The sequence below is a fragment of the Drosophila mauritiana genome, chromosome 2R, assembly GCF_004382145.1.
Source record: "Drosophila mauritiana strain mau12 chromosome 2R, ASM438214v1, whole genome shotgun sequence".
Classification (NCBI taxonomy): domain Eukaryota; kingdom Metazoa; phylum Arthropoda; class Insecta; order Diptera; family Drosophilidae; genus Drosophila; species Drosophila mauritiana.
This window is the reverse complement of record NC_046668.1, coordinates 19,785,946-19,810,181: the sequence shown is the minus strand read 5'-3', so window position 1 is coordinate 19,810,181 and position 24,236 is coordinate 19,785,946. Positions and strand designations below refer to the sequence as shown.

The window sequence follows — 24,236 nt, the reverse complement described above, 5'->3', positions numbered from 1 at the left end:
AACAAGTTTTTGTTTTTTCTAATATGCACAAAATGAAACAGCCATTTGATCAACAGTTTTAATATAGTTGTTATTCATATATACTCGAGTGGTAAATGTGTAAAGCATATTAAAGAACATCACATACAAATATATATATTTAGGTTTCTTAGATACTTTTACTTTCAGTGAAAACTCAAAACTAATAAAAATCAGAAATAATATAACAGTTGAAGTGAAAGGTTAGGAAGGGATAGAAATGTATAGACAAAAACCAATCGATGAGCTACTTAAATATATACACAGTTAACTGAGCCATCCAACAATACCACCATGTCCTCATTTCTTGCCCCACGGGCTCGTGTAGTTGTCGTAGGCTTTGATCGCGTCGAGCTTAGAGTTAAGAATGTTTCCGTTTGGTCTTCGGATCCAGCGGGAGAATTGCACTACGACGGACTAAAGTCAAGCGTTCAGTATGTAGAAGATCAGCTCGAGAATGATGGGCTCTTGAATACCGGAGGATTCGCCATGCAACGTGGCTATCAGATGGTTGTCCAGCGCGTTCATGTACAGCGGCGGCAGCTTGGAGCCACGGGCTCCGGCTTCATAGCCCACCTAGTAGTATATAATATTATTAGTGATTTTAACTGCTTCCGCATTGAACAAACATACGTTATCCTGGTCGAGCGTGGCTCTTAGGCCAAGCTTATTAATGCCAGCAGCTGCTAGAAGATCCAGAAGTGGCAGCAGGGCCATCGAGGCACTGCGAGCCAGTTGCTCCGCAATCCGAGTTATCTCCTCACAGTTTCCACCATTTGTTGCATACCAGTCCTCGCACTGTAACGTAAAGTTGGTAGTAAAGTTGTGTCAACCAAAGTGGTAAGGATTCAACTATACCTTTATAATGTAGATATCACTTAGGCGGATGGCATAGTTGGTATTGGAATAGTTAAAGCTGGCCCATTTCAGCACGCGCATGTTTGAGATGCCATCCATGGGCTGGTCATCAATGGGTGACTTAACACTGCAAATCAAATTTTAGTTACACTTATTCTTTGTAAATAAACTTGCAGGTAAACTTACCCCACGTTGATGTCACGATTATTGTCCACCCACTTAATGCTCACAATCTCACTCTGATCGTCGGTGGCGTCAATGGGGCCACAGACGATGTCGATGTCGTTTTGGTTGCGCAACGCCTGACGCACTTCCTCCATTTTGGCAGGCATAATCTGTACCATTAGGCCATCCTCCACGATGCTGCACTTTCCCGACAAGCCACTGGTGCTCTTGAGGGCTTCATTTAGCACGAAGAAGCTAGCTCCAGTGATTTTCCTGGGCTGACCCTGAATGTTAATCGCCTGCGTGGAGTAGGAGTACATCTCGGATCGGTCGTCGTTGATATTCTGCATGCAAACCAAGTGACCATCGGCCACTTTTGAGAAGTTGCCAGCAAAAGCCAGTACATGATCACTGGCATTATTGATTGCCTTAATTACATCCTGCTGGCGGTACTTTGGAATAATCACCGTCGTCTGCCTATCCTCCATGTGGATATATAATCCTCGGATGGCCGGTAGAGAGTACGAGTAGTTGCGGAAATCCACCAGAAAGTTAATGATAGTTTGAGCTATTTCTCCATACACCGACTCCCTGCCGCGCACCGAGATTAATGGACAGGGATAGTACCGATACTGGGCACCCAAGCGGAGGATCAACCGCAGAGGTAGGACCTTAGCCCAGGGAACCTCGTGTCTATGGATGAGCACGCCAACCAGATACGGATTGTCTGGTACAATAACGCCCTGCAAGCACTGGTACGTTGGCCGAATGAAAATGAATCCTCCATGCTCCCGGGAACCCAGAAAATTGGCATTTCGCGGACTGGTGAAAGCCAACTCATGGGTGCCAGACCGGGCATGCTCCGCCTCCACGTAGATCTCGTACAGGTGCTGGAACAAATCTTTTGGAATTGCGACTTCCCCCTTCACATATTCTTCTTGCTTGGGTTGCTTAATCTCCAGCAGAATGATCAACTCATCGCTGCCCATATGATGTAGTCCGGATGTCGTGAAGTTCAGCACCCATCGATTCATACAGCAGCTCACTGGGGGTTAGAAAAATGCAATTAAGAAAACTTTAGATTAGTTTAGAGTTCCAGATACTGACTGTTAACAATCTTGACCAGCACAAAGAAGTTGTTCTTTATAATGAACTTGAGCGTTTCGTTCTGCAATCGATCTAGAAGGGATCCATCGTTGCGCACCACTTTGTAGTCCACCTCACCGCCCTCTTTGCTGCTTATACAAATGGGGGGCAGGCCGTTCTCCTCGGGCGGCAGATAGCAGCCTTGGGCATCTCCGTTTGGCGGTAGTTTGCGATTCCGTGATGATTCCGCTTTGCGACGCGGCGAGGTCTGTGCCTGCGATTGGGATGAGGAGCGACCAGCTGGGGGATACAAGGAAATTGATTACATGAACACGATTTCGATAAAAGTGAAGATTTCCCTTACCGCTTGACTCGGTAGCCGATAATGTGGCAGCCGCTGCACTTGGTGGAATGGAACCGCGGAATAGCTGTGCCACTAGGCCCAATGTAGAGCTAGTGTCAATACTGCGAGGTGGCTCTTCTGTCGCAGGCGTTGGTGGCTTCTGACCAGCTCCCGAGCCACTCCTGGATAGTCCCCTTCGAGCCTGCTTGGACTCGCCCCACTGCTGCTCCATGGTACTGGCCAGTTCGCTGCCAGGCGCAATGCCGTCACTGAACATAACACTCTTTCGCTTTCTTTGGCCCTTTTGGCCATCCGAACTGGAGGAGTTGGAGGAGCTGCCATCGGTCTTCTTCAACACACCCACCGGCACAATAACGCTGGGTGGCGGAGCTCCCGGTGAGGAGGCCACCTGACGGTGTGGTGGTATTGTAGAACAATATTCCATTGGATTGTTTGGGTTTGGCGAACGCATGGGAGTGGGCGGCAACGCCGAACCCGGTGCTGACTCAGAATTCAATCCATTAGCCTGCCGCTCAGAGAGAATCATATAACACTGCACACAGACCCTCGACTCGGGTTCGGTGGCGAATTCCAAACGGAATCGTTGCGAACAGCAGACAGAGCACAAGACCTTTCCGCAGGCGCGACAGTGGTGACGCCTTTTGATCATGGTGAACTTTTGCTGACATTGCATGCACTGCCCGGCCATGTTATCCGGCACCCATATGGGTGGCACCTTGCCCAGATTGGCATGCGGATCGCTGTAGCCGACAGCTTCGTAGATGGGACTTTCCTCGTCATCCTCGCCGGGTATTACACCTACTCCGGCTGCTCCTTCACTGACTTCGGCAGGCTGCGAAGCTTCCTGTTGAATTTCGGGGTTTTCATCTTGAGATGGGGTGGAACTTTCTGCCTGGCAACCATTCAAATTTAGTGTTTGTGGTCGCTGGGGGCGCTGCTCTTGGGTTTCCAGGGCATCCGTGGCCAGGCTGGCATCTTCATGCTCTCGATCGACCTCCTGCTCCTCTTCGCCATCTAGTTTCCTGCCCGAAAGGGAATCCGATTCCGTGCTGCTGAAACTGGAGGCTACATCTTCTCCCATCGCGGTAACTGGTGTGGACTCCGGCTGTTTTAGATCAGCAAACTCCACAGTGGAGGCCTGCGAAAAGTTGTCCACGTTCATCTGATCGTTGGAGGTTGTCTCCTGCTCATCGGATAGAATCCGCACCGACTCCTCCTCGGTCACTGGTGAGACGGAGCCGGATTTCTCATCCTCGGGCATTCGCTGATCCCCCACCTGGTTGTCATCTGCGTCCATCTCTTGCAGCATGCTGTCCAGCTCAGTGTCGGAGATCTCGTCCATGGTTGAGCAGAAGGTCAATGGTTGACTCCGCCTGGGATGCTGCTCCTGCGGCAGCTCCACATCCTCTTCTTCCGTTTGCACTGGCTGCTCCTTCTCTTTTGGAACCGGTACTTCCGCAACAGATGCTTGCTGAAAAAGTAACACCATTATTAATAAACTATACTACAAACCAAGATAGTTTTAAGCTTAATTGATTTATGAAGCTAATATTTTTAAACTAATGCGCTACAGTTATTAGTCAATAATTTACACACGCAAAGTAAGGTAATAGTACTTACTAAATTGGCCAATGGGACATCTATGCCGTTGGTCATTTCGGTTTCGGGTTCTCTACTGGGCGACGATTCCTCCGAGAGCTCCTCGAGGACCTGTCCGAGAGCAGACGATGCGGTGACCTCCTCCGGCAATAGGGATTGCGATTCTGTGCCGGAAGCAGTGATGGAGATGGATGACAATCCCACTGCTAACTCCTCTACAGTTTGCTTGGATTGCATTGGCTCTGGAACAGCCTGATCTTGATGCTGGTCCTCATGATTGATCTGTTCCTGCGGTTGATCCTGTTCCTTTGGCTCCACCTGAACTTCACTCGTTTTCTCGTCTTCGGGGGGCGTTGGTAGCTCCTCTGAGTGACTGCCGTTGCTCACGGGCGACGGACCCGACGAAAATGTGGAACAGGATGAGGTGGTCAGCGATTCAGAGGACGATACTATCGCCTGGCCGTTATTTTTGGACGCCTGTTCGCTGAACTTGTGGATGTCGTCTTCGTGTTCTGCCTCCGTTTGCCAGTCGTAGCTGGGTAACTGGGCATCCACCTGCAAGGACTTCACATTTTCCCTATAGTCATCCAGGCTGTTGAAGACCTGGGAGACGCCCACAAAGGACTTTCCAGACGCCGGTGTTGGTGTTACTCCCGCAGCTCCCGATACTCCTGCGCCAGCTCCAACTCCACTGTTGGATGCACTTGCTCCGTCGCCCAGAAAACGGCCAGAATTTGCAGCTGCAGCTGCTGCTGCTGCTGCATTTCTACTCAGCTGCTCATCGGCGGCAATGCGCAGTTCCAGATTGTCCAAAACCTGATCAATGTCCACCAAGTCCATGGCCACCAAATCCGCAGAAACCTAAAATCAAATCGGACCAACAAGGTTTATCTGCTTGCATTTTCACAAAAACGCAAAAGAGAAAAAACAACACAAAAAGATGTTGGGAAAAAAACGTTCTTGTGATTCATACCTTTTTCACACCTCGAATATAGTCATAACAAAGCGATAAGGAAAACAAGGACGTATTCGCCTTTAATAAGCAATGTTAAGCACCTGCAATTACCTTATTTACTTTGTTTTTTTCTCGCTAATTTATTAACAAAAACTCGGAGACGAAAAACATTGTAAGAAACTGCCTAAAAATAGCCACGGAAACAGTGTTGCAAAGACATACAAAATTTAGTCAAATTAGCACCTTTCTCATGTAGTATTTTATTTCGCTATCTCGTTCTATCTTTCTCTTAAAATCTGTTACTGTTACAAACTTAACATAAACCGTAACACCTTTTTAAATTTGAAAATATTAATAGGTGAAAGCTGTTGGTCCTTAAACAAATAAGAATGTTTTAAATATTTACTATTAATGCCAATGAATACAAATAAATCTATATGCATACGGACTTTGAAATTTAACCGCCTATGTGTGTTTTAAAAAAAATATTGTGTTCCACAACTGAACTAACAGTACTATAGAATAACAGTGAACGGACGAACAACCGGGACAGTGCAAAATAGTATAACCGCAGCTTAGCGCAAGAAAAATACTATAAACACTTAAATATGAAATCTTGAGAATTTAAATAAATCAAAAATGTTAATTAAATTTGATTGAATTATTTTAAGCCCATTAAAAATACAATAATTCCATAATAATATCGAAAGTAAATAATATAAACAAACAGTAACATAAGAATAAAACCAACAAACTTAAAAATGTTTAAGAAGCTTTTTAATCGCGAAAATTTTACGAAATATATAAATTTTAAATGGGTACGCGTTTTGGTTATTCCATTTAATTCATCACCCAGCTAAGCAAACAAATTGGTATTTTTTAGGCAATGCGCCACTTGGATGTTTGAGTCGTTTCTGCATCTGGTAACACTGGCCGAGTCATTCGAAAAAATTTTACGGAGCGAAGAAGGCACGGTTACGTCCGGATTTAAGCGCGATTTCGTGTCTGTTGTTTGGTCGGCACTCGAGTGTAAAGAAATTTGTACACCCCCGAAAAGAATCGCGAGTGCAATTTTGTAAATACGGAGAGGAAAAGGTGCGCAAAATAGCAAAAATAAATGCAACGAAAATAAACGCAGCAAAACAACGGGCAGAAAGATACGAAAAGAAGAGGCAGGCGAAGCAGTGGAGAAAAGAGACACATAAAGAAGCCGCCATAGCGGCGTTAGTGGGAAAGAGAGGGCGCCAGAGGAGACGGAGAGCGAATACGAATGCGTATGGTGTAGTTGTAGTGGTGGGCGGTCGTGTTTTTTTTCGTTGAAAAATCTCTGGATTCAAAGGGAAAAACAGAAAAACAAAAGGAAAATACAGTGTATTATACGAAAAATATCTTAAATTCGATGTTCTCAAAATTATAAACTACAAAAATCAAATTCGATTAAAACACCCACACACACACCAATACACACAGTAGTTGCGCTGTTGTCTCCTCTTTTTTTGTGTTTTTCTCTCTGCGTAAACGTTTTGTTTATTACCCCCGCTCTTCTACTTCCTTTCTTTGATTTTAGCCGCGCGCGCATACGATAAATTGTTGTTAATTTTACAGTGTGTAATGCTTAATTAATACCCTGTCTCTCCACCCAACGCTATCTCTTTTGTTTTGCAATTCGATTGATAACACATCGGGAATAGTGTGTGTCTGGAAAATAAATAATCATAATAATCATAGTTTCATGTGTGCATTTAAACAGCGTTCTTCTAGTGAAACCAGTTTGAAAAGCTGCAAGAAATATATATAGCTCAATATATATATATACATATATGTATATGTGTGCCGCCGCCAGTTCTAATCTTTAAATCAATAAACAAAACTGGAAGCCATTAGCTGAAATCACAACAAAAGCAACCGCAGAAGAAACCAACGGGGAAAATGAAGCCAAAGCAGAAGATTTCCGTAGAGCCGCTCTTGCTAGTCGCAATTCTCATCGGAGTTCTGGTAGCCGCCACCCACGCTCAAGATCAGGTAAGATCTTTGGACAATAAATTGATATAATGTTTGTTTATCAAAGAGATAGCTCAAATTACACCCGAAATTCCCAAATGTTAAGCCAAAATCAATGGCCAACCTCAAGTTTACCTGGTCAACCGAAACTTAGCCGATTTTGTGATAATATTAATGTGGCTTTAATGGCCATCCAATGCTTATTCATATTAATGCGTCACACACCTTGATTAATTACAAATGGGTCATTATTAGACATTGCTATCCCTTTGTAGCTGCATACACATGCTCACCAGTTTGGGGACAAAGTGGAGCATTCAATTGACCCCTTTCGAAAGCATAGTTGTGTAAGCCCATTCATTGCTGCTTGCAACTGCTTACCAATTAAATCGAGGCAGATTCAATCAGCAGCAATCCGAACTCCCAATTTTCGCCACCTTGAGGGTTCGGAACTCGGAGTTCGGTTCGATTTCTTGTTCACTTCAGTTGTTTTTGCGGTTTGCGGTTGTCCATGCTGTTGTTGTTCCTGTTGTTGCACTTATCATGCAAAATTCGGCAGCCCCAAGGTGGATACATGTGGCATATACCCATGTACCATGTGGCAGGGGCATAAGCAATCCCCAAGGCATTGCACTGAATGCAATTTGTGGCTGCAGATAATGAAGAGGAAAGGCCTCCATGTCCCGATGAATGTAAGCTGTTGGTTGTGTGAGCCATAAGCTTCTGGCTCCACTGCTCCACTCGTCGGCTTCTTGTAGAAAAGACATTAAAAACGTCTGCATTGCGAACGCATAAATATGGCAGTGAACTATACGCACAGACATCGGCACTCTGCAATATATATATATATATATATATAGATAGTTATACATAGATATAGATATAGAGGACGAGGCGGCTGCTGGTCAAATAAGGCTGCAAATCCAAAGTGGTCATCGGGTCCAACTCGCATCCATCCATCCATCGATGTTGTTGTCGGCTGTTACCCATTAGCGATGAGAGATGAGTGCCGCCACAGAAACAGATATACCGCGTTCATATGGGGAATGCTACTCGGAGATATAGAGATGATTCAATTTCCGACGAATTCCTTTCTATTCGTCTCGTACTTTCTTTAATCACCTGCCCTGGCCAATGAGATCATTTGGTGCCTGAATGCGCTGTTTTGAAAATTGTTTACAGATTCGAAACTCGCCGCTTTGGTGTTTTCCACTCATCACAAAGTACTCTTGGCATTAATTGAGCTGTTTAATTTAGATTTACCGATTGTAAACTCTGCTTTTAAAGGGTGTTAACTTAGCAAAACAGGTTAAATGAATGGGCAAGTTGTGTAAAATGCTTAACACAATTGCCAAGTTGACATTCTTGTGTCTCAGTGTTAGGCAAAAGTTGGATTTAAACCTTATAATTTCACTTAAAATACTTAACAAAGAAATTCGTAGACTTGAGTTGGATTACTTATCAGCTTTTCGTGTTATCTAGCGCAATTACTCACATTAAGATATATTGGCTGATAATAAAACCCGCTAATGAATCAGCCCACAAGCCCAAAGGGCAATATTAATGTCTCCTTCTTATCTATATCAATTAAGAGCCAATTTTACAGCTTAGTTTAAACGGGAAAACCATGTATCTTAGCTCAAAGAAGCTGGGTTCGGAAAAATCGAATTTTTGAAATTTAAAAGCTGGAATCGTTTGCCCATTTTTTGCCCATGTTTGCCCACCAATTACTTTTTTTTGCCCACGTCCAGTTTTTGAGATATGAATTTTCGAACAAGTTCGAAAATTTTCGAAGATCAAAAATTTCACTTTTTTCAAAATTTTTTTTTTTTAATCGCAATAACTTCGTTTGCCCACGTTTGCCCACCCTTTAGAATTTTGAAATTTTCGAAAATTTTCAAAGATCAAAAATTTCACTTTTTTCAATTTTTTTTTTTTAAATCGCAATAACATCGTTTGCCCACGTTTGCCCACCCTTTAGAATTTTGAAAAAATTTATACTTTAGAAAATATAAGACATTCAAGTTTACCTAGGTGTCTTTGCCCATCCTTTGAAATTAATTTTTTTCGTTTGCCCACCCTTTAATATTACATTTTAACGTTTGCCCACCCTTCAAAATTAATTTTTTTCGTTTGCCCACCTTTCGAAATTAGTTTTTTTCGTTTGCCCACTCTTAAAAATAAAAAATTTCGATTGCCCACCTCTTAAAACAAAATAATTTCGTTTGCCCATCCTTTAAAATTAGTTTTTTTCGTTTGCCCACCTTTCGAAATTAATTTTTTTCGTTTGCCCACCCTTTAAAATTAATTTTTTTCGTTTGCCCACCTTTCGAAATTAGTTTTTTTCGTTTGCCCACTCTTAAAAATAAAAAATTTCGTTTGCCCATCCTTTAAAATTAATTTTTTTCGTTTGCCCACCCTTCGAAATTAGTTTTTTTCGTTTGCCCACCCTTTAAAATTAATTTTTTTCGTTTGCCCACCTTTCGAAATTAGTTTTTTTCGTTTGCCCACTCTTAAAAATAAAAAATTTCGATTGCCCACCTCTTAAAACTAAATAATTTCGTTTGCCCATCCTTTAAAATTAGTTTATTTCGTTTGCCCACCCTTTAAAATTAATTTTTTTCGTTTGCCCACCTTTCGAAATTAGTTTTTTTCGTTTGCCCACTCTTAAAAATAAAAAATTTCGATTGCCCACCTCTTAAAACTAAATAATTTCGTTTGCCCATCCTTTAAAATTAGTTTATTTCGTTTGCCCACCCTTTAAAATTAATTTTTTTCGTTTGCCCACCTTTCGAAATTAGTTTTTTTCGTTTGCCCACTCTTAAAAATAAAAAATTTCGATTGCCCACCTCTTAAAACAAAATAATTTCGTTTGCCCATCCTTTAAAATTAGTTTTTTTCGTTTGCCCACCTTTCGAAATTAATTTTTTTCGTTTGCCCACCCTTCGAAATTAGTTTTTTCGTTTGCCCACTCTTAAAAATAAAAAATTTCGAATGCTCACCTCTTAAAACTAAAAAATTTCGTTTGCCCATCCTTTAAAATTAGTTTATTTCGTTTGCCCACCCTTTAAAATTAATTTTTTTCGTTTGCCCACCTTTCGAAATTAGTTTTTTTCGTTTGCCCACTCTTAAAAATAAAAAATTTCGATTGCCCACCTCTTAAAACTAAATAATTTCGTTTGCCCATCCTTTAAAATTAGTTTATTTCGTTTGCCCACCCTTTAAAATTAATTTTTTTCGTTTGCCCACCCTTCGAAATTAGTTTTTTTCGTTTGCCCACCCTTTAAAATTAATTTTTTTCGTTTGCCCATCTTTCGAAATTAGTTTTTTTCGTTTGCCCACTCTTAAAAATAAAAAATTTCGATTGCCCACCTCTTAAAACAAAATAATTTCGTTTGCCCATCCTTTAAAATTAGTTTTTTTCGTTTGCCCACCTTTCGAAATTAATTTTTTTCGTTTGCCCACCCTTCGAAATTAGTTTTTTCGTTTGCCCACTCTTAAAAATAAAAAATTTCGAATGCTCACCTCTTAAAACTAAATAATTTCGTTTGCCCATCCTTTAAAATTAGTTTATTTCGTTTGCCCACCCTTTAAAATTAATTTTTTTCGTTTGCCCACCCTTCGAAATTAGTTTTTTTCGTTTGCCCACCCTTTAAAATTAATTTTTTTCGTTTGCCCATCTTTCGAAATTAGTTTTTTTCGTTTGCCCACTCTTAAAAATAAAAAATTTCGATTGCCCACCTCTTAAAACTAAATAATTTCGTTTGCCCACCCTTTAAAATTAATTTTTTTCGTTTGCCCACCCTTCAAAATTAGTTTTTTTCGTTTGCCCACCCTTCGAAATTAGTTTTTTTCGTTTGCCCACTCTTAAAAATAAAAAATTTCGATTGCCCACCTCTTAAAACTAAATAATTTCGTTTGCCCACCCTTTAAAATTAATTTTTTTCGTTTGCCCACCCTTCAAAATTAGTTTTTTTCGTTTGCCCACCTTTCGAAATTAGTTTTTTTCGTTTGCCCACTCTTAAAAATAAAAAATTTCGAATGCCCACCTCTTAAAACTAAAAAATTTCGTTTGCCCATCCTTTAAAATTAGTTTATTTCGTTTGCCCACCCTTTAAAATTAGTTTTTTTCGTTTGCCCACCTTTCGAAATTAGTTTTTTTCGTTTGCCCACTCTTAAAAATAAAAAATTTCGATTGCCCACCTCTTAAAACTAAATAATTTCGTTTGCCCACCCTTTAAAATTTTTTTATAATGTTTGCCCATCGTTTAAACTTAGTTTTTTCGTTAGCCCACCTCTTTAAAATAAATATTTTCAGTTAAAAACGTTTTCCCACGCCTTAAAAATGTTTTTTTTTTTCGATTTTCTACTTATAAAACCAAATTTGTACATATGTATGTAATAACTGTAAGTTGGGTAAGGGTGGGCAAACGTTAAAATGTAATATTAAAGGGTGGGCAAACGAAAAAAATTAATTTCAAAGGATGGGCAAAGACACCTAGGTAAACTTGAATGTCTTATATTTTCTAAAGTATAAATTTTTTCAAAATTGTAAAGGGTGGGCAAACGTGGGCAAACGATGTTATTGCGATTTAAAAAAAAAAAATTGAAAAAAGTGAAATTTTTGATCTTTGAAAATTTTCGAAAATTTCAAAATTCTAAAGGGTGGGCAAACGTGGGCAAACGAAGTTATTGCGATTAAAAAAAAAAAATTTTGAAAAAAGTGAAATTTTTGATCTTCGAAAATTTTCGAACTTGTTCGAAAATTCATATCTCAAAAACTGGACGTGGGCAAAAAAAACTAATTGGTGGGCAAACATGGGCAAAAAATGGGCAAACGATTCCAGCTTTTAAATTTCAAAAATTCGATTTTTCCGAACCCAGCTTCTTTGAGCTATAAAATTGGTAATCCGAATAATTAATAGTCATAATTTAAATATTTTTTGTGTGAAAAAGTTGTGCGCGATTTTAACTACGCTTACCAGTGCTGGAAAAGTTAAAGCCGTTGTTTTTCAAAGAAAGTGAAAGTGGTTAAGCGAGAACTTAACAAATCTGAGTTGTGTTAAATTTATTTGAGTCCTTGTGAATTTTGTTGACAGTCTTTTTAAAGACTTGCAAAATTTTCATATTATTCATATTATGGTTAAGCAAGAACTTAACAAATCTGAGTCATTGTGTTAAATTTATTTGAGTCCTTGTGAATTTTGTTGACAGTCTTTTTAAAGACTTGCAAAATTTTCATATTATTCGGTTTTTTCTTTTATTTTTAAATAACTCGCTTTACAGGGTTTTCCCTCCACGCATACCTTTATACATTTACAGTGTAAAACGTGTAAATCAGTGCAAAATAGTTTTTTTTTATTTCCTACATAAAAAATAAGTGTTACTGTCAGGATGCCAGCCAAACCGCATGTCGATGGCCAAGCCTTAGTGGATGCATTTTGCAGCGCAAATATTTATACCGAGTCTGGAACTCTAAGGCCAAGAAGCGATAAAGTTTGGATGGATATAAGTAACCAATTGAAAGGAGCGATCAGCGCGAAGACGCTTAATTTCTATGCCAGAATCAATCGGAATGACATGATGACTGTGGTGAAAGAACGATGTGGCATTCAACAGCTGGATAATAGTGCAAATAGTAACACTTTAAATAGCACATTTCCTGATGATGACCCGGAGTTCCAGATCACCGAAGCTTCAAAAAATGGACCATTGCCTATTTTATATTTAAACCTGGAGTTGGACCAGGAATTGTGGAGATCAATTGCCCCTAAAAAGGATCAAAAAACTGAATTAAGATCCGAAAGCTATCTGCAGCCTAACTGGACGGATACTATGGCCAAGTTGATATATGAAAAAGTTCCTCTTCCGTGTGCATTTAATTTTAAAAATGCTAAACTTTCCGACAAAGTGGATAATATTTGGCTAAGAATTGAAGGCTATTGCAATGAGTGCAGATCAATATTAAAGGGACATTGCCTTATGAAACCCGATGAACAATGCGGTATATTGATATCAGTTTCGGTACCGGACACACGAGGTATTCCTCATAATAAAAAACGACGGTGCACTGGATCCAGACGACTTGAAATTGGGAACGAATTGATTTTAAAAAAAGCTGCATTGTGGAGGAAGGAAGCCACCGACAATATGAATGATGACGACCCCGAACCGAGTTACATACCAAACTTAGTAACACTTCGGAAACTTCGTGAAGAGGCAACTAACAGACACCTAGGAATTACCAAGGATCGTGATCCAGTTTCATCATTATACCTTAAAAAGTATGAGGGTGAATTGGCTGGATGCATTCTAGACATTGGACTGGATGAATTTTTCTGCATATACTGCACAGGAACCCAAGTAAAAACATATGCATCAAGGATAAAAACCATTAGAAAGATTTCTATTGACGCAACTGGAAGCGTGGTTTTACCCATTCAAAAACCAAACGGTGACTCTAGTTATGTATTTCTATACCAAATTGTAATGGAGGGTGATGACAGCATATTTCCAGTTTTTCAAATGCTGTCGGCTAAACATGATACAGCCAGCATACAGTTTTGGCTAAGTAGATTTATATCAAAGTCGGGGCATTTTCCACTGGAGGTTGTATCTGATTTTTCCTTGGCATTGCTAAATGGAATAAGCTTAAGCTTTAATGAGTGCAGGATTGCGACGTATATAAAAAAATGTTTCCACAGCCTTTTGACGGAGGAACGGACGGATCTGCCACCATGCTATATTCGACTTGACATAGCTCACCTGATTAAAATGATATGCCGGAAGAACGTCTTTAAAAGTAAATTGCCTAACCTTAAGGATTTTTATACTAGATGTATTGGTCTAGCAACAACGTGTGAGACAAAGGACAGTTTTGCAGAACTAATCAAATCAGTACTGATTGTTGCACTGAGCCAATCCTCAGGGGAAGATGAAAAAGGAGACATTCTTTCAAGCTACAGGAATGAAAAGTATCTGCTCACCAGAATAGCTACATTTACTGCCCCGGATCATAAGGAGACCATTGAGGACAAATACATACCAGAGGACCAGGAGGAAATTGACGAGGATGTTACGGACTTTATCTCTAATATAAAAATCGCTGCCGAAGAAGAAGCGTTAAATTGCAATTCGGTCAACTGTCGCCCAAATCCGTATTTCCTACCCGAGCTAGTGCCACCATTAATTAAGTTGTGCAAATATTTTGTTTTATGGACAAACGTGATGAAGGAAAAGTTCTGTTCCAAATATGATGTCGGCTCTTCGGCTCTTGTGGAAGCCTATTTCAAGGATTTAAAAAACACGGACATGAGCATATTCCACCGACCAGTGAGAGCGGATAAATTCGTGGTGCAACATATCCGATGCATCGAAGCTGTTTGCAAGCTAGAACGAGCCGCGATGAAACGCAAGACCGTTAAAATTCCCAGCTTTATAAAAGAAAACGCACCTAAGAAAATGTGCCGTAAGGAAACCAAGGGATTCCTGGAGGAAATACTTGAAGAAAGCGAAGTGGAATACCTTTTAGAAGAAGAAAACTGGAAGGTGAAGAATAAAACGATAAAGCCCACGGAAGGAAATGATGCTGAAGACAATGACAATGAAGATGAAAACAAGGAAATGGATTTCGTTGAACAGACCAATGAAAGACCAAGAGGAAAATACCTAAAAAAATGTCCCAATGTGGAATTATTATACAATCGCCCACATCGAAGGAAACAGGACGAAATTTTACATAATGGTGGATCAATGGGACCCGTCTGGATTGGCAAACAACTATTGCAATTCAAAAATACTTGTCCGTTTGACTCTCTCGTGGAAATATTGTCGACCGCGTACATAGACAATTTTTATTACAAAAGCCAATTGGATGATTTCTACACTGACAACTTGACGGTAGAATTGGTGAAAAAGTATGCCGTCGAGGGAGTTTCGTCCAGTCTATACTGCGACAGAGGTCTGGTTCTAAAAAGTTTTTTTGAAGAAAAACACCAGATTATAAAATGCGACGCAAATATTGGGTCTTTTATTGAAAAAGCACTGAATGGAGTACCCAGTGCGTCAAGTCATCGGACCCATAAACAAAACAACAATGATTGCGGGAACCAAAAATCTATCCTTCATCGGCTTGAGGTTATAGATGTCGAAAAAGTTGGCCACCTCGACGTCCAGAAGGTAGTGATCCCCTTTATTGATGAGTTTTTCGCAACAACGGATGGAGAATGCAAAATATGCGGCGGACAACAGATCCTTGAAAGGGAGCCAGGACCGCATGTCATACTTGATATAGAATTTGCAATGGATGCTTTTCATCAGATTCATCATAACGGTACACCAGGAACGACCACTTTACTTCAAGTACCGGAGGAAATTTTAATAAAGGAAAAGAAATATATTTTAAGTGGTGCCATCGAATATGTTCCTGCGATGGGAGGGGAAATTGGACATTACATTGCATATTGCCGCAGAGTCACTGGATCTTGGGAAGTGCACAACGATATGTGCAGGCAATGGAAAAAGTTCTCAGCTCTGAATACCAAAATGACACTCCACATTTTGATATACACCCGGAAAAATTAATGTTTATTTTTAAGACTTAAGCTTTGTTTAAAAGTGTATCAAATAATTGTTGTTGAAATTACAATCTTAAGTCCTTTGCAAACGTTGTTTAAAAATAAAATTAAATGAATTATTTTTACAAAATTTAACCCTTTTTCATTTTTATACCTAATAGGAGGAGAGCGATTTTCAAATACCGACAAGTGACCTGCCATGTAAAAAACCATTCCTAAAAAATGTAACCCTTTGTTACAGGTAAAAAATCAGACCCTATCATAAAGTGGTTTTTGAAAATTATGCAAGATTGGCAATCGGAACCAATTTTGGGTCTATATAAACCCACAAACACCTGTGCGTCTGCACGTGTTATATAGGCAGATCATAAAACTAGGCAAGTAGCGAATACACGTGTTTATATGGCGGGCAATCGAATTTATTTATTCTTAAGAGTTTAGGGTGGGCAATCGAAATTTTTTATTTTTAAGAGTGGGCAAACGAAAAAAACTAATTTCGAAAGGTGGGCAAACGAAAAAAATTAATTTTAAAGGGTGGGCAAACGAAATAAACTAATTTTAAAGGATGGGCAAACGAAATTTTTTAGTTTTAAGAGGTGAGCATTCGAAATTTTTTATTTTTAAGAGTGGGCAAACGAAAAAACTAATTTCGAAGGGTGGGCAAACGAAAAAAATTAATTTCGAAAGGTGGGCAAACGAAAAAAACTAATTTTAAAGGATGGGCAAACGAAATTATTTTGTTTTAAGAGGTGGGCAATCGAAATTTTTTATTTTTAAGAGTGGGCAAACGAAAAAAACTAATTTCGAAAGGTGGGCAAACGAAAAAAATTAATTTTAAAGGGTGGGCAAACGAAATAAACTAATTTTAAAGGATGGGCAAACGAAATTATTTAGTTTTAAGAGGTGGGCAATCGAAATTTTTTATTTTTAAGAGTGGGCAAACGAAAAAAACTAATTTCGAAAGGTGGGCAAACGAAAAAAATTAATTTTAAAGGGTGGGCAAACGTAAAAAACTAATGTCGAAGGGTGGGCAAACGAAAAAAATTAATTTTAAAGGATGGGCAAACGAAATTTTTTATTTTTAAGAGTGGGCAAACGAAAAAAACTAATTTCGAAAGGTGGGCAAACGAAAAAAATTAATTTTAAAGGGTGGGCAAACGAAATAAACTAATTTTAAAGGATGGGCAAACGAAATTTTTTAGTTTTAAGAGGTGGGCAATCGAAATTTTTTATTTTTAAGAGTGGGCAAACGAAAAAAACTAATTTCGAAAGGTGGGCAAACGAAAAAAACTAATTTCGAAGGGTGGGCAAACGAAATAAACTAATTTTAAAGGATGGGCAAACGAAATTATTTATTTTTAAGAGGTGGGCAATCGAAATTTTTTATTTTTAAGAGTGGGCAAACGAAAAAAAATAATTTTGAAGGGTGGGCAAACGTTAAAATGTAATATTAAAGGGTGGGCAAACGAAAAAAATTAATTTCAAAGGATGGGCAAAGACACCTAGGTAAACTTGAATGTCTTATATTTTCTAAAGTATAAATTTTTTCAAAATTCTAAAGGGTGGGCAAACGTGGGCAAACGATGTTATTGCGATTTAAAAAAAAAAAAATTGAAAAAAGTGAAATTTTTGATCTTTGAAAATTTTCGAAAATTTCAAAATTCTAAAGGGTGGGCAAACGTGGGCAAACGAAGTTATTGCGATTAAAAAAAAAAAATTTTGAAAAAAGTGAAATTTTTGATCTTCGAAAATTTTCGAACTTGTTCGAAAATTCATATCTCAAAAACTGGACGTGGGCAAAAAAAAGTAATTGGTGGGCAAACATGGGCAAAAAATGGGCAAACGATTCCAGCTTTTAAATTTCAAAAATTCGATTTTTCCGAACCCAGCTTCATTGAGCTATGTATCTTATGTAATCTTATTTATAACAATCCGTGCTTTCTTGTTAGTTAGTTATTCGAAATTAGATGTACTATTACTTTTTTTGTTCAAAGAGTTTTACAGTTGCATTTTCCAGAGCCTCATCACTGAAAGCACTTCTTGATTTGGGCCTGGGTTCTGGGCCAGTTTTTGATACAACTTCTGCTACTGGTCACGATGATCTTTGGCATCGGCTGTTGCCAACAAAAGCATCCGGCTATTGCCAATTTCGATGGCTGTGTTTGCCTCTTTCACTGCCTCTTTGTTTGTTTGTTTGTTTGTTTGTTCGCTCGCCTGTTGGCTTGTTTGCCTTTATTGGTGTGTGACTTATTGGCCCGAAAAATTTCTACACACACTACTTCCACATAAATAGTGCGATGGCCTTTTACCCCTTCCGCACCCCTCTCACCCTTCTAAAGCTGCCTGTAATCTTGTTTTTGCCGTTCCGTCCATCTTGTGTCCTGTTTTTGGTGTTTGTCACTTGTTTTTGCCAAAATTGGCATTCGTGGTTATGCCCCCTCCTCGGCTCCTTCGTAGCTCCTTTCCCTGTCGTCGAAAACATTTTGAGAACGTGCCCGGAAAATTGATGAGCAGCACGGCGAGAGATGGCTATAACTTCACCGGAAAGAGGGTGCAAGTTTAATGCTTGTGACTGCTGCAAGTGCCACACTATCTATTTTCCGTTGCGCGCTGTTGCCTCATTTACAAAGTTGGGATTAATCCATTATCTACGGCCATATCTTGAAGCCTCTTCGTATCTAAGAACGGATTTTAGAACTAAAGAATTCGTTAAAGTAAAACGTTAATTTTATTTTTAACATTTGAATATAGAATTGCATTTTTTTCAATGTAACTGTAATTAAGTGTGGAAGTTAGTAAGGGATAACACTCGGTTGCACCCTCTCACCTCAAAGGTGTGGAAACCCAATGTGCCACGCCTCCCTTAGCATTGCTCCCTCCCGTTTTCCGCAGCCCTACCAACTGCCTGCTGTTTGTGTTTATTTTCCTTTCTTGGAATACCGATTCATTGCCAGACGGCGACAGACAGCGCGATAAGGTTCTGCCGATATTGGGTTTTCCATTCGATCGATTCTGTGGATCTGGCTACCTAAACAACAAACACTTCCTTGAACTGGGTAATCAAATTCCGATTTTTGTCCGCTGTTGATGGTGAGGGAAATTTGAATAAATGACTTTTTGGGTTTTATTTGAGTTGCAGATTTGATCGTTGCTCTGAATCCAAGTTGAATCATTAAAGTTGCTGGAATGAATAGTTTCCTTGAAATATTTTGCATACTTCTTTGAATTGTTTACATTCATATTTCTTAGATTAGCTAATCTTTGATTCATGCTTAGAAGCCCATCCCACAATTTTATTCAAATTACGAATCATTTTCCTTACACATTCCAGTTTACTTCTCCTCCACTCATTCATTTCATTCAATCTTTGTTCATTACCTTGCCCATATGTTCATTATCAACCCCTCTCGCTCCTCCTCGTTTCCACCATATGCGGTTTACATTTTTTTCAATTATTATTCACGTGTGTCTCTTTTCATTTGCCTTTGCACCAGCATTCAAGTCTCATGTTGTTGTTGTTGTTGTTATGCACTTGCAATTGCTCGCTGCGTCTCTTTCTATTCCTCCCCCCACCTTTTCGCCTTTTGTCGTGTCTCACCTTTCTGTAAATTATGTTTACACGAAGAGAAGCAAAGCGAAGTTTAGATACCCTTACAGTTGTAATCATTTATCCCAATAAATTGTATGTTGAGTGGAAAATAAGTATGGGGCTTGAGTCTCAGTCCGACTGTTTATAAATTTCACTCAGATAGTAAAGCGCTGGATGGATTCCGATTCATATGCTGTAATGCAACGAATCTAGTATACTCTTCAATCCACCAGTAACGGGCATACAAACAGTGCAATTATCAAATGGCGACTTGGTGCAATGTCAAAAAGTTATCGTATATTCGTTTGTCATTTTCAATATTTTTTATTAAATGTCACACGAGCTCATAAGCAGCAGATTAATTGCGGTAATCTAAGTTCAATTGAAAATCCCCACAAGTAATCTGCGTCAGTTGCCAATTAAGGCAGGCAAACAAGATCATGTGTAAAAGAGAGAGATACACAAAAGAGAGGTAATAATATAGCAAAATAGAGGGGGAGAACTTGTAATTTTGCTGTAACAAAAACATTTTAATAAATTTCCAGCAATTTTTCGCTATCACTTAACCAAAAATACAATTTAATTAAAATAACAACCTTAGGCTTACCGCAAATAAATCACAAGCACAAACATTTGCTACATAAACCAAAATAAAAGAGAGCCTCTAAATAAGAGAAATGTGCAAAGAGAGTGAAAGAGAGTTCGTTGTAAATTGTAAATGAAGCGAAAAGGCGAAGAAGAAGCAGAAACCAGCATAAAAAATGTTTGTGCGCTGGCGGCATGTAAATGTATGTGTGGTGCGTGCGTGTGTGTGTAGGCAGCAGACAACTTTGAAGAAGAAGAGACAGAATACAAAAACGTACGGAGTTCGAAACTCCGCCAGAGAAGTTTGTCTACACTGTGCAACAAAAATGTGTGGGAACGGGTGTTATCTTATCAGCTTTGGGTTATTGTTTATAAGTGACGACCAAATTGGTTTACCAAAAAATGTTGTTAAACATCAGGTTACACCTAAAAATTATAAAAATAATAATTTGAAGGGATTTCAATAAAATTGTATAAGCCCTTTGTTAGTTTGACAATAAATACTAAAAAATTTTTTTGTTTGAGTTGATTGGAGGTTAAAAGCAATTACCAATTTAGTGCGATTTAGTGATTGAAGAGCAAACACGAGAGAGAGTCTTGGACAGGTTTTTCCAGAATGACTGATGGTTCCCTAATTACGAGTGCCATTATAGGGGATTCTCGGCTCGAAACGGACCGGACCCCCTGTAGGCCAGTGTTTCGGTTTCGGAAGGGGACTCTCGCGACCTCGTCTCGAGTCTTTTGGGCTGGGTCTTTGGTCGTTGTCTGAGTTTCCGTCTCTTTGGGTTTCTTGGCCCGTATGATTTCGAGATTTCAGTTTCTGCTGAGGCGGCGTTTGTCGGTATGTCTCTCTGTCTGTATGTTTGATTGTATGTTGCATGTCTGCTGAGGTAAACAGCGCAAACACACAGACACCGTCTCATTAATGAATACATACATACATAGGCCGGCAGGCGACAACAACAAAAACAACAACAGCAACCGCCCCCCTGTTCTGTGTGAAAGAAAGAGAGAGTGCAAGAGAGCGAACGAGAGGTTCGACTGAGAGACAGAAAGAGATGGGTAGTGTAAGGCAATGTCAATAAACATGCGTTGTTGCCGCTTTTCATTGTTGTTTTTGTGCTGTTGCTTTTGTTGTTGTTTTTGTTGTTTCATATGTTCGACTTCGTCTTGTTTCGTTTTGCGGTTTACTGACGGACAACTTGTACATACATATGTATTGTCGTGCGGTGGAATCTGCTTCTTGCCATCTACTCCCACTCTTAGCTCAACTCTTCCTCTGTATCTTCCTCTCCACCCACCTCCTCTTACGCACACACATACGCACACCTCTTCCGCGCTGTAATGTGCGTGTGTGTGAGTGCTGTTTTATTGGATTTTACAATTTTGTTTTCATTTTTATTGGCCTCTTCGTGTGTCCCACTGTTGCTGATTTAGTTGCGCTTCCTCTTCATTCTTGTGTTCTTGTTGTTTATGAAAGGGTATTACGTTTTGGCTGCCGTTCTTTCAGGATGTCCAAAAAAAAAAAAAAAATACACAAAATTAAATTCAGCGTTAACTCATCATTTACCATCCAAAACTTTGGGTTCGTAGAGTTTATTTTAGATACGAGTTGTTTAGTTAGGGTATTATCAGATTACTAAAGATAGATTTTTTATTTGTCGATGGGGTCATGTGGCGCACTCAACGTTTTGATAATTCGCAGTTGAGTTTTGTTTATTTGGGGCCCCACCTCCGTGCGGAATATTTTTCCCCGATTTTAATTGCGAAAAATAACATGGAGGACGTGCCAATACCGATTGCGCCTACTCCCGTACTTTATCCCCCCACCTCGTGCCCCCTTTTTTTCCGTTTGCCATTTCAATTTTCATTGACGCAAATCGCGCGCAAAATATTCTGTTGATTTCTTTAGCTTCCTCTCGGATTCTCCCTTTCTCCCCCTTATTCGCAACTGTGTTTTTGTATATTGCGCGTACTTCCTGTCTAGTTTGTTGTTGTTCTTGTTGCTGCTTTTGACTTTTCCCTTTTCCCTGTGCGTTTTGAGTTTCCTTTTTTTTCTGTGTTTGTTTGCATATCATTAACACGGAAAAGCCGACAGAAAAGCGCTTGAAAAAGAGTTAACCGCCCCCGCGCAAAAGTCAAATGACAACTGAGCCCAGTTAGTAGCTGCCCCGCCCCCTTTTCTGACGCCTCTTCACATCTTTCACCTCCGCCTTGCACCGCCATCTTCATCAACCCGTTCGCCCACGCGCTTCGCATACTTTCATAATTATGCGTTTTTCGTTGGGCTTTTCCGCCTTTATTGTTGTTTGTTTGATGTTGTCGATGAGTTTTCAATGGACTTGCACACATTCCAGTCGACTGTTCGATTTTTGTTGCCAGTTCCCTTTCCAAAACGAAAACTCTCACCTTTTACCCCTGACTATCTTTGAAATACTCTCGATAGTTTTGTCATCAGATGCACTTTTCAAAAGAACTGTATTTATGTAGGATTTGTATATTTATATAAGCGAGACTGTTAAATAAGTATAATAAACTTTACTCGAATTAAATAATTATGAATTCATTTTGAGGGGTATTACAGCTTCGAATAGTTTTTCCACACAGTTTGCTAGCTTTTGGAACAATTTTACAACCCTATTGTGTGTTTTGGAACGCCCACGCAATGGCCACAAAAACCGACGCGAATTCTTGCACACACACCGCAGCACGGTAATCGAGTGTGGTGGGTAAGGGGAGCGGGGTAGAAGCGGCAGAAACAAACACAAATGCAGATTTGTTTATACGCCTGGTCAGGGAAATATTTCACGAAAATTTATACACCTCTTTCCAGGCAAATTTCAAACGCAATTATACAATTTAAGCTCTAGCTTTCTAGCAGTAAAATTTTTATTATTGGCTTATTTTTGGAAAAATTTCGGTAATTAAGTGCTTTGGAAATATGTGAATAATATCGCGCAAATATCTCGAGCTATTTTCCGGCGCACATCAGCCACAAGATTAATAATCTCACCTTGGCCAGAGTTGACGCCCACTCCCAGTTCGCAGTGAATCTTTTTTTTTTCTGCCAGTTTCCGATTTGATAAGGAAAATACTAAATACTATAATACAGAGTCGTAAATAATCGCTCGAACAAAGAACGAATCGCGTTCCGATGTGACTGATCTACGATAATCCCCGGACTGAGGTCAGCTGAACTCGCCTGGCGATTAAATACCGAATTATAGGTAATGGTGTTTATTTCATTTAAATGATCTCATTGCTATTTGTGCGACAGATTCGACGAATGTGAACTTTAGTTGACAGCCAGAATGAAGCAAAATTGATATGAGGTGCATGCAATTCTGCAGAATTGCAAACAACTGGGACTTTCCCTGTTTTTTATTTCGTTATCAAAAAAAAGTCTATATAATCATAAAGTTAATGGGGGCTATATTTTACATATATGTTCTATAACTTTTCCTCGAATTGCTGCTGTTTTTCTGTCTGATAGGATCCTCTGACCTTTGGTCTTTTTCTGGTGTTTCATTCAATTTTTGGGGCATTCCCGGCATTTGGAGTCGCCCCAAAGTGGCATTGTCATTGTTTCGAGCGACGGACGGACGGAAACCTAAAACTCGTTACACTCCGAAAAGCGTGCAAGTTGCAACTGAAGTTGCGGCAACAGATTGCAGTTCCCCAAAAAGTTTGCGAAAACTCAACTGCCCCTCCCCCCATTCGAAACTCAACTCCCCCTTTTCACTTCTGACAGCTGCTGTGTTTTGCTCCGTCTGGCTGCTCTTTGATTTTTGGCTTTTTCGGTTTATTGACACGACTCAAGTTTCAAGTGCTCAGATGTTGGGGAGCAGCAGAGCCATATAGCAACTGATAGCCGGCAAATGTTTCGCATTTCGGGTCATTGGACAATACAAAATATGGCAGCAGTGAAAATGATTGGCACCAGAGAACAGGCATTCCTCCTAATGAAATACATATTTTTGCGAAGATTATACTAATTTATGACCCACTCAATCGCAAGTCTGATCAAATTAGCCTGTGAAATACGTACTGAGAAAAATATTTCAAATTTAATTCAATGCAAATTAATCAATATACACTCCTATTTCCATCACAAACTAATTAGATTGTGAGCTGCAAATTCTTGAATAATAACAGCATTTACAAACTAAATTATGCATTATTTTTCGCTAGCTAAAGTTTGCTTTTCGATCAATTGTAAATATTTGCTACGGCCAACGCTAAATAATTAAATAAAATCGCATAAATTATTCGGTGGACCCCATGAATGTGTTTTTGAATGTTAGGTCAGACACATGAATGAGTGCAAATTTTCTAAAAATTTTCTATTATTTCACGGTTTTTGCGGCTGATGTTGCCCATTAAAATTTAAGCAAATCCGCTGAAAAACTGCATGCATAATTCATGCCTTTGACTTTTGGC

The 24,236-nt window shown here is 39.4% G+C and overlaps 2 protein-coding genes across 7 annotated transcripts in view; one reads left to right on the top strand and one right to left on the bottom strand.

Moving 5' to 3' along the window:
• Positions 1–115: 115 nt before the first annotated feature.
• On the bottom strand, positions 116–5,230 carry LOC117138679 (zinc finger FYVE domain-containing protein 9). 2 transcript variants are annotated; one of them, XM_033300932.1, is made up of 8 exons: positions 5,064–5,230; positions 4,112–4,951; positions 2,492–3,962; positions 2,149–2,427; positions 1,063–2,086; positions 877–1,003; positions 652–816; positions 116–594 (listed from the first exon to the last, which is right to left on the bottom strand). In XM_033300932.1, the coding sequence occupies exons 2-8, from the start codon at positions 4,928–4,930 to the stop codon at positions 442–444; spliced, it is 4,038 nt and encodes a 1,345-aa protein (XP_033156823.1). In that variant the 5' UTR covers positions 4,931–4,951; positions 5,064–5,230; the 3' UTR covers positions 116–441. The 2 variants fall into 2 exon arrangements, with proteins under 2 accessions (XP_033156823.1, XP_033156824.1); XM_033300933.1 differs by having other exon boundaries at positions 5,157–5,224.
• Positions 5,231–5,978: 748 nt separating this feature from the next.
• The window catches only part of LOC117136752 (syndecan), a 96,610-nt gene continuing 78,352 nt past the window's right edge, over positions 5,979–24,236 (top strand). For 2 of the 5 annotated variants that reach the window (XM_033297788.1, XM_033297786.1), the window contains exons 1-2: positions 5,980–6,140; positions 6,796–7,067. In XM_033297788.1, coding sequence (XP_033153679.1) covers positions 6,975–7,067 — 93 coding nt within the window. In that variant the 5' untranslated portion in view covers positions 5,980–6,140; positions 6,796–6,974. Of the gene's footprint in view, positions 6,141–6,773; positions 7,068–24,236 lie in introns of all 5 variants that reach the window. The other 3 variants (XM_033297784.1, XM_033297785.1, XM_033297787.1) reach the window with 3 other exon arrangements.

Bases quoted from the DNA above. Each gene is read 5' to 3' on its own strand.
- LOC117138679 (XM_033300932.1), bottom strand. From the start codon at position 4,930: ATGGACTTGGTGGACATTGATCAGGTTTTGGACAATCTGGAACTGCGC. The intron at 2,087-2,148 runs GTCAGTATCTGG...TCTAACCCCCAG, and splicing joins GCTGGTCAAGATTGTTAACA to TGAGCTGCTGTATGAATCGA. The intron at 817-876 runs GTATAGTTGAAT...TTTACGTTACAG, and splicing joins GTGATATCTACATTATAAAG to TGCGAGGACTGGTATGCAAC.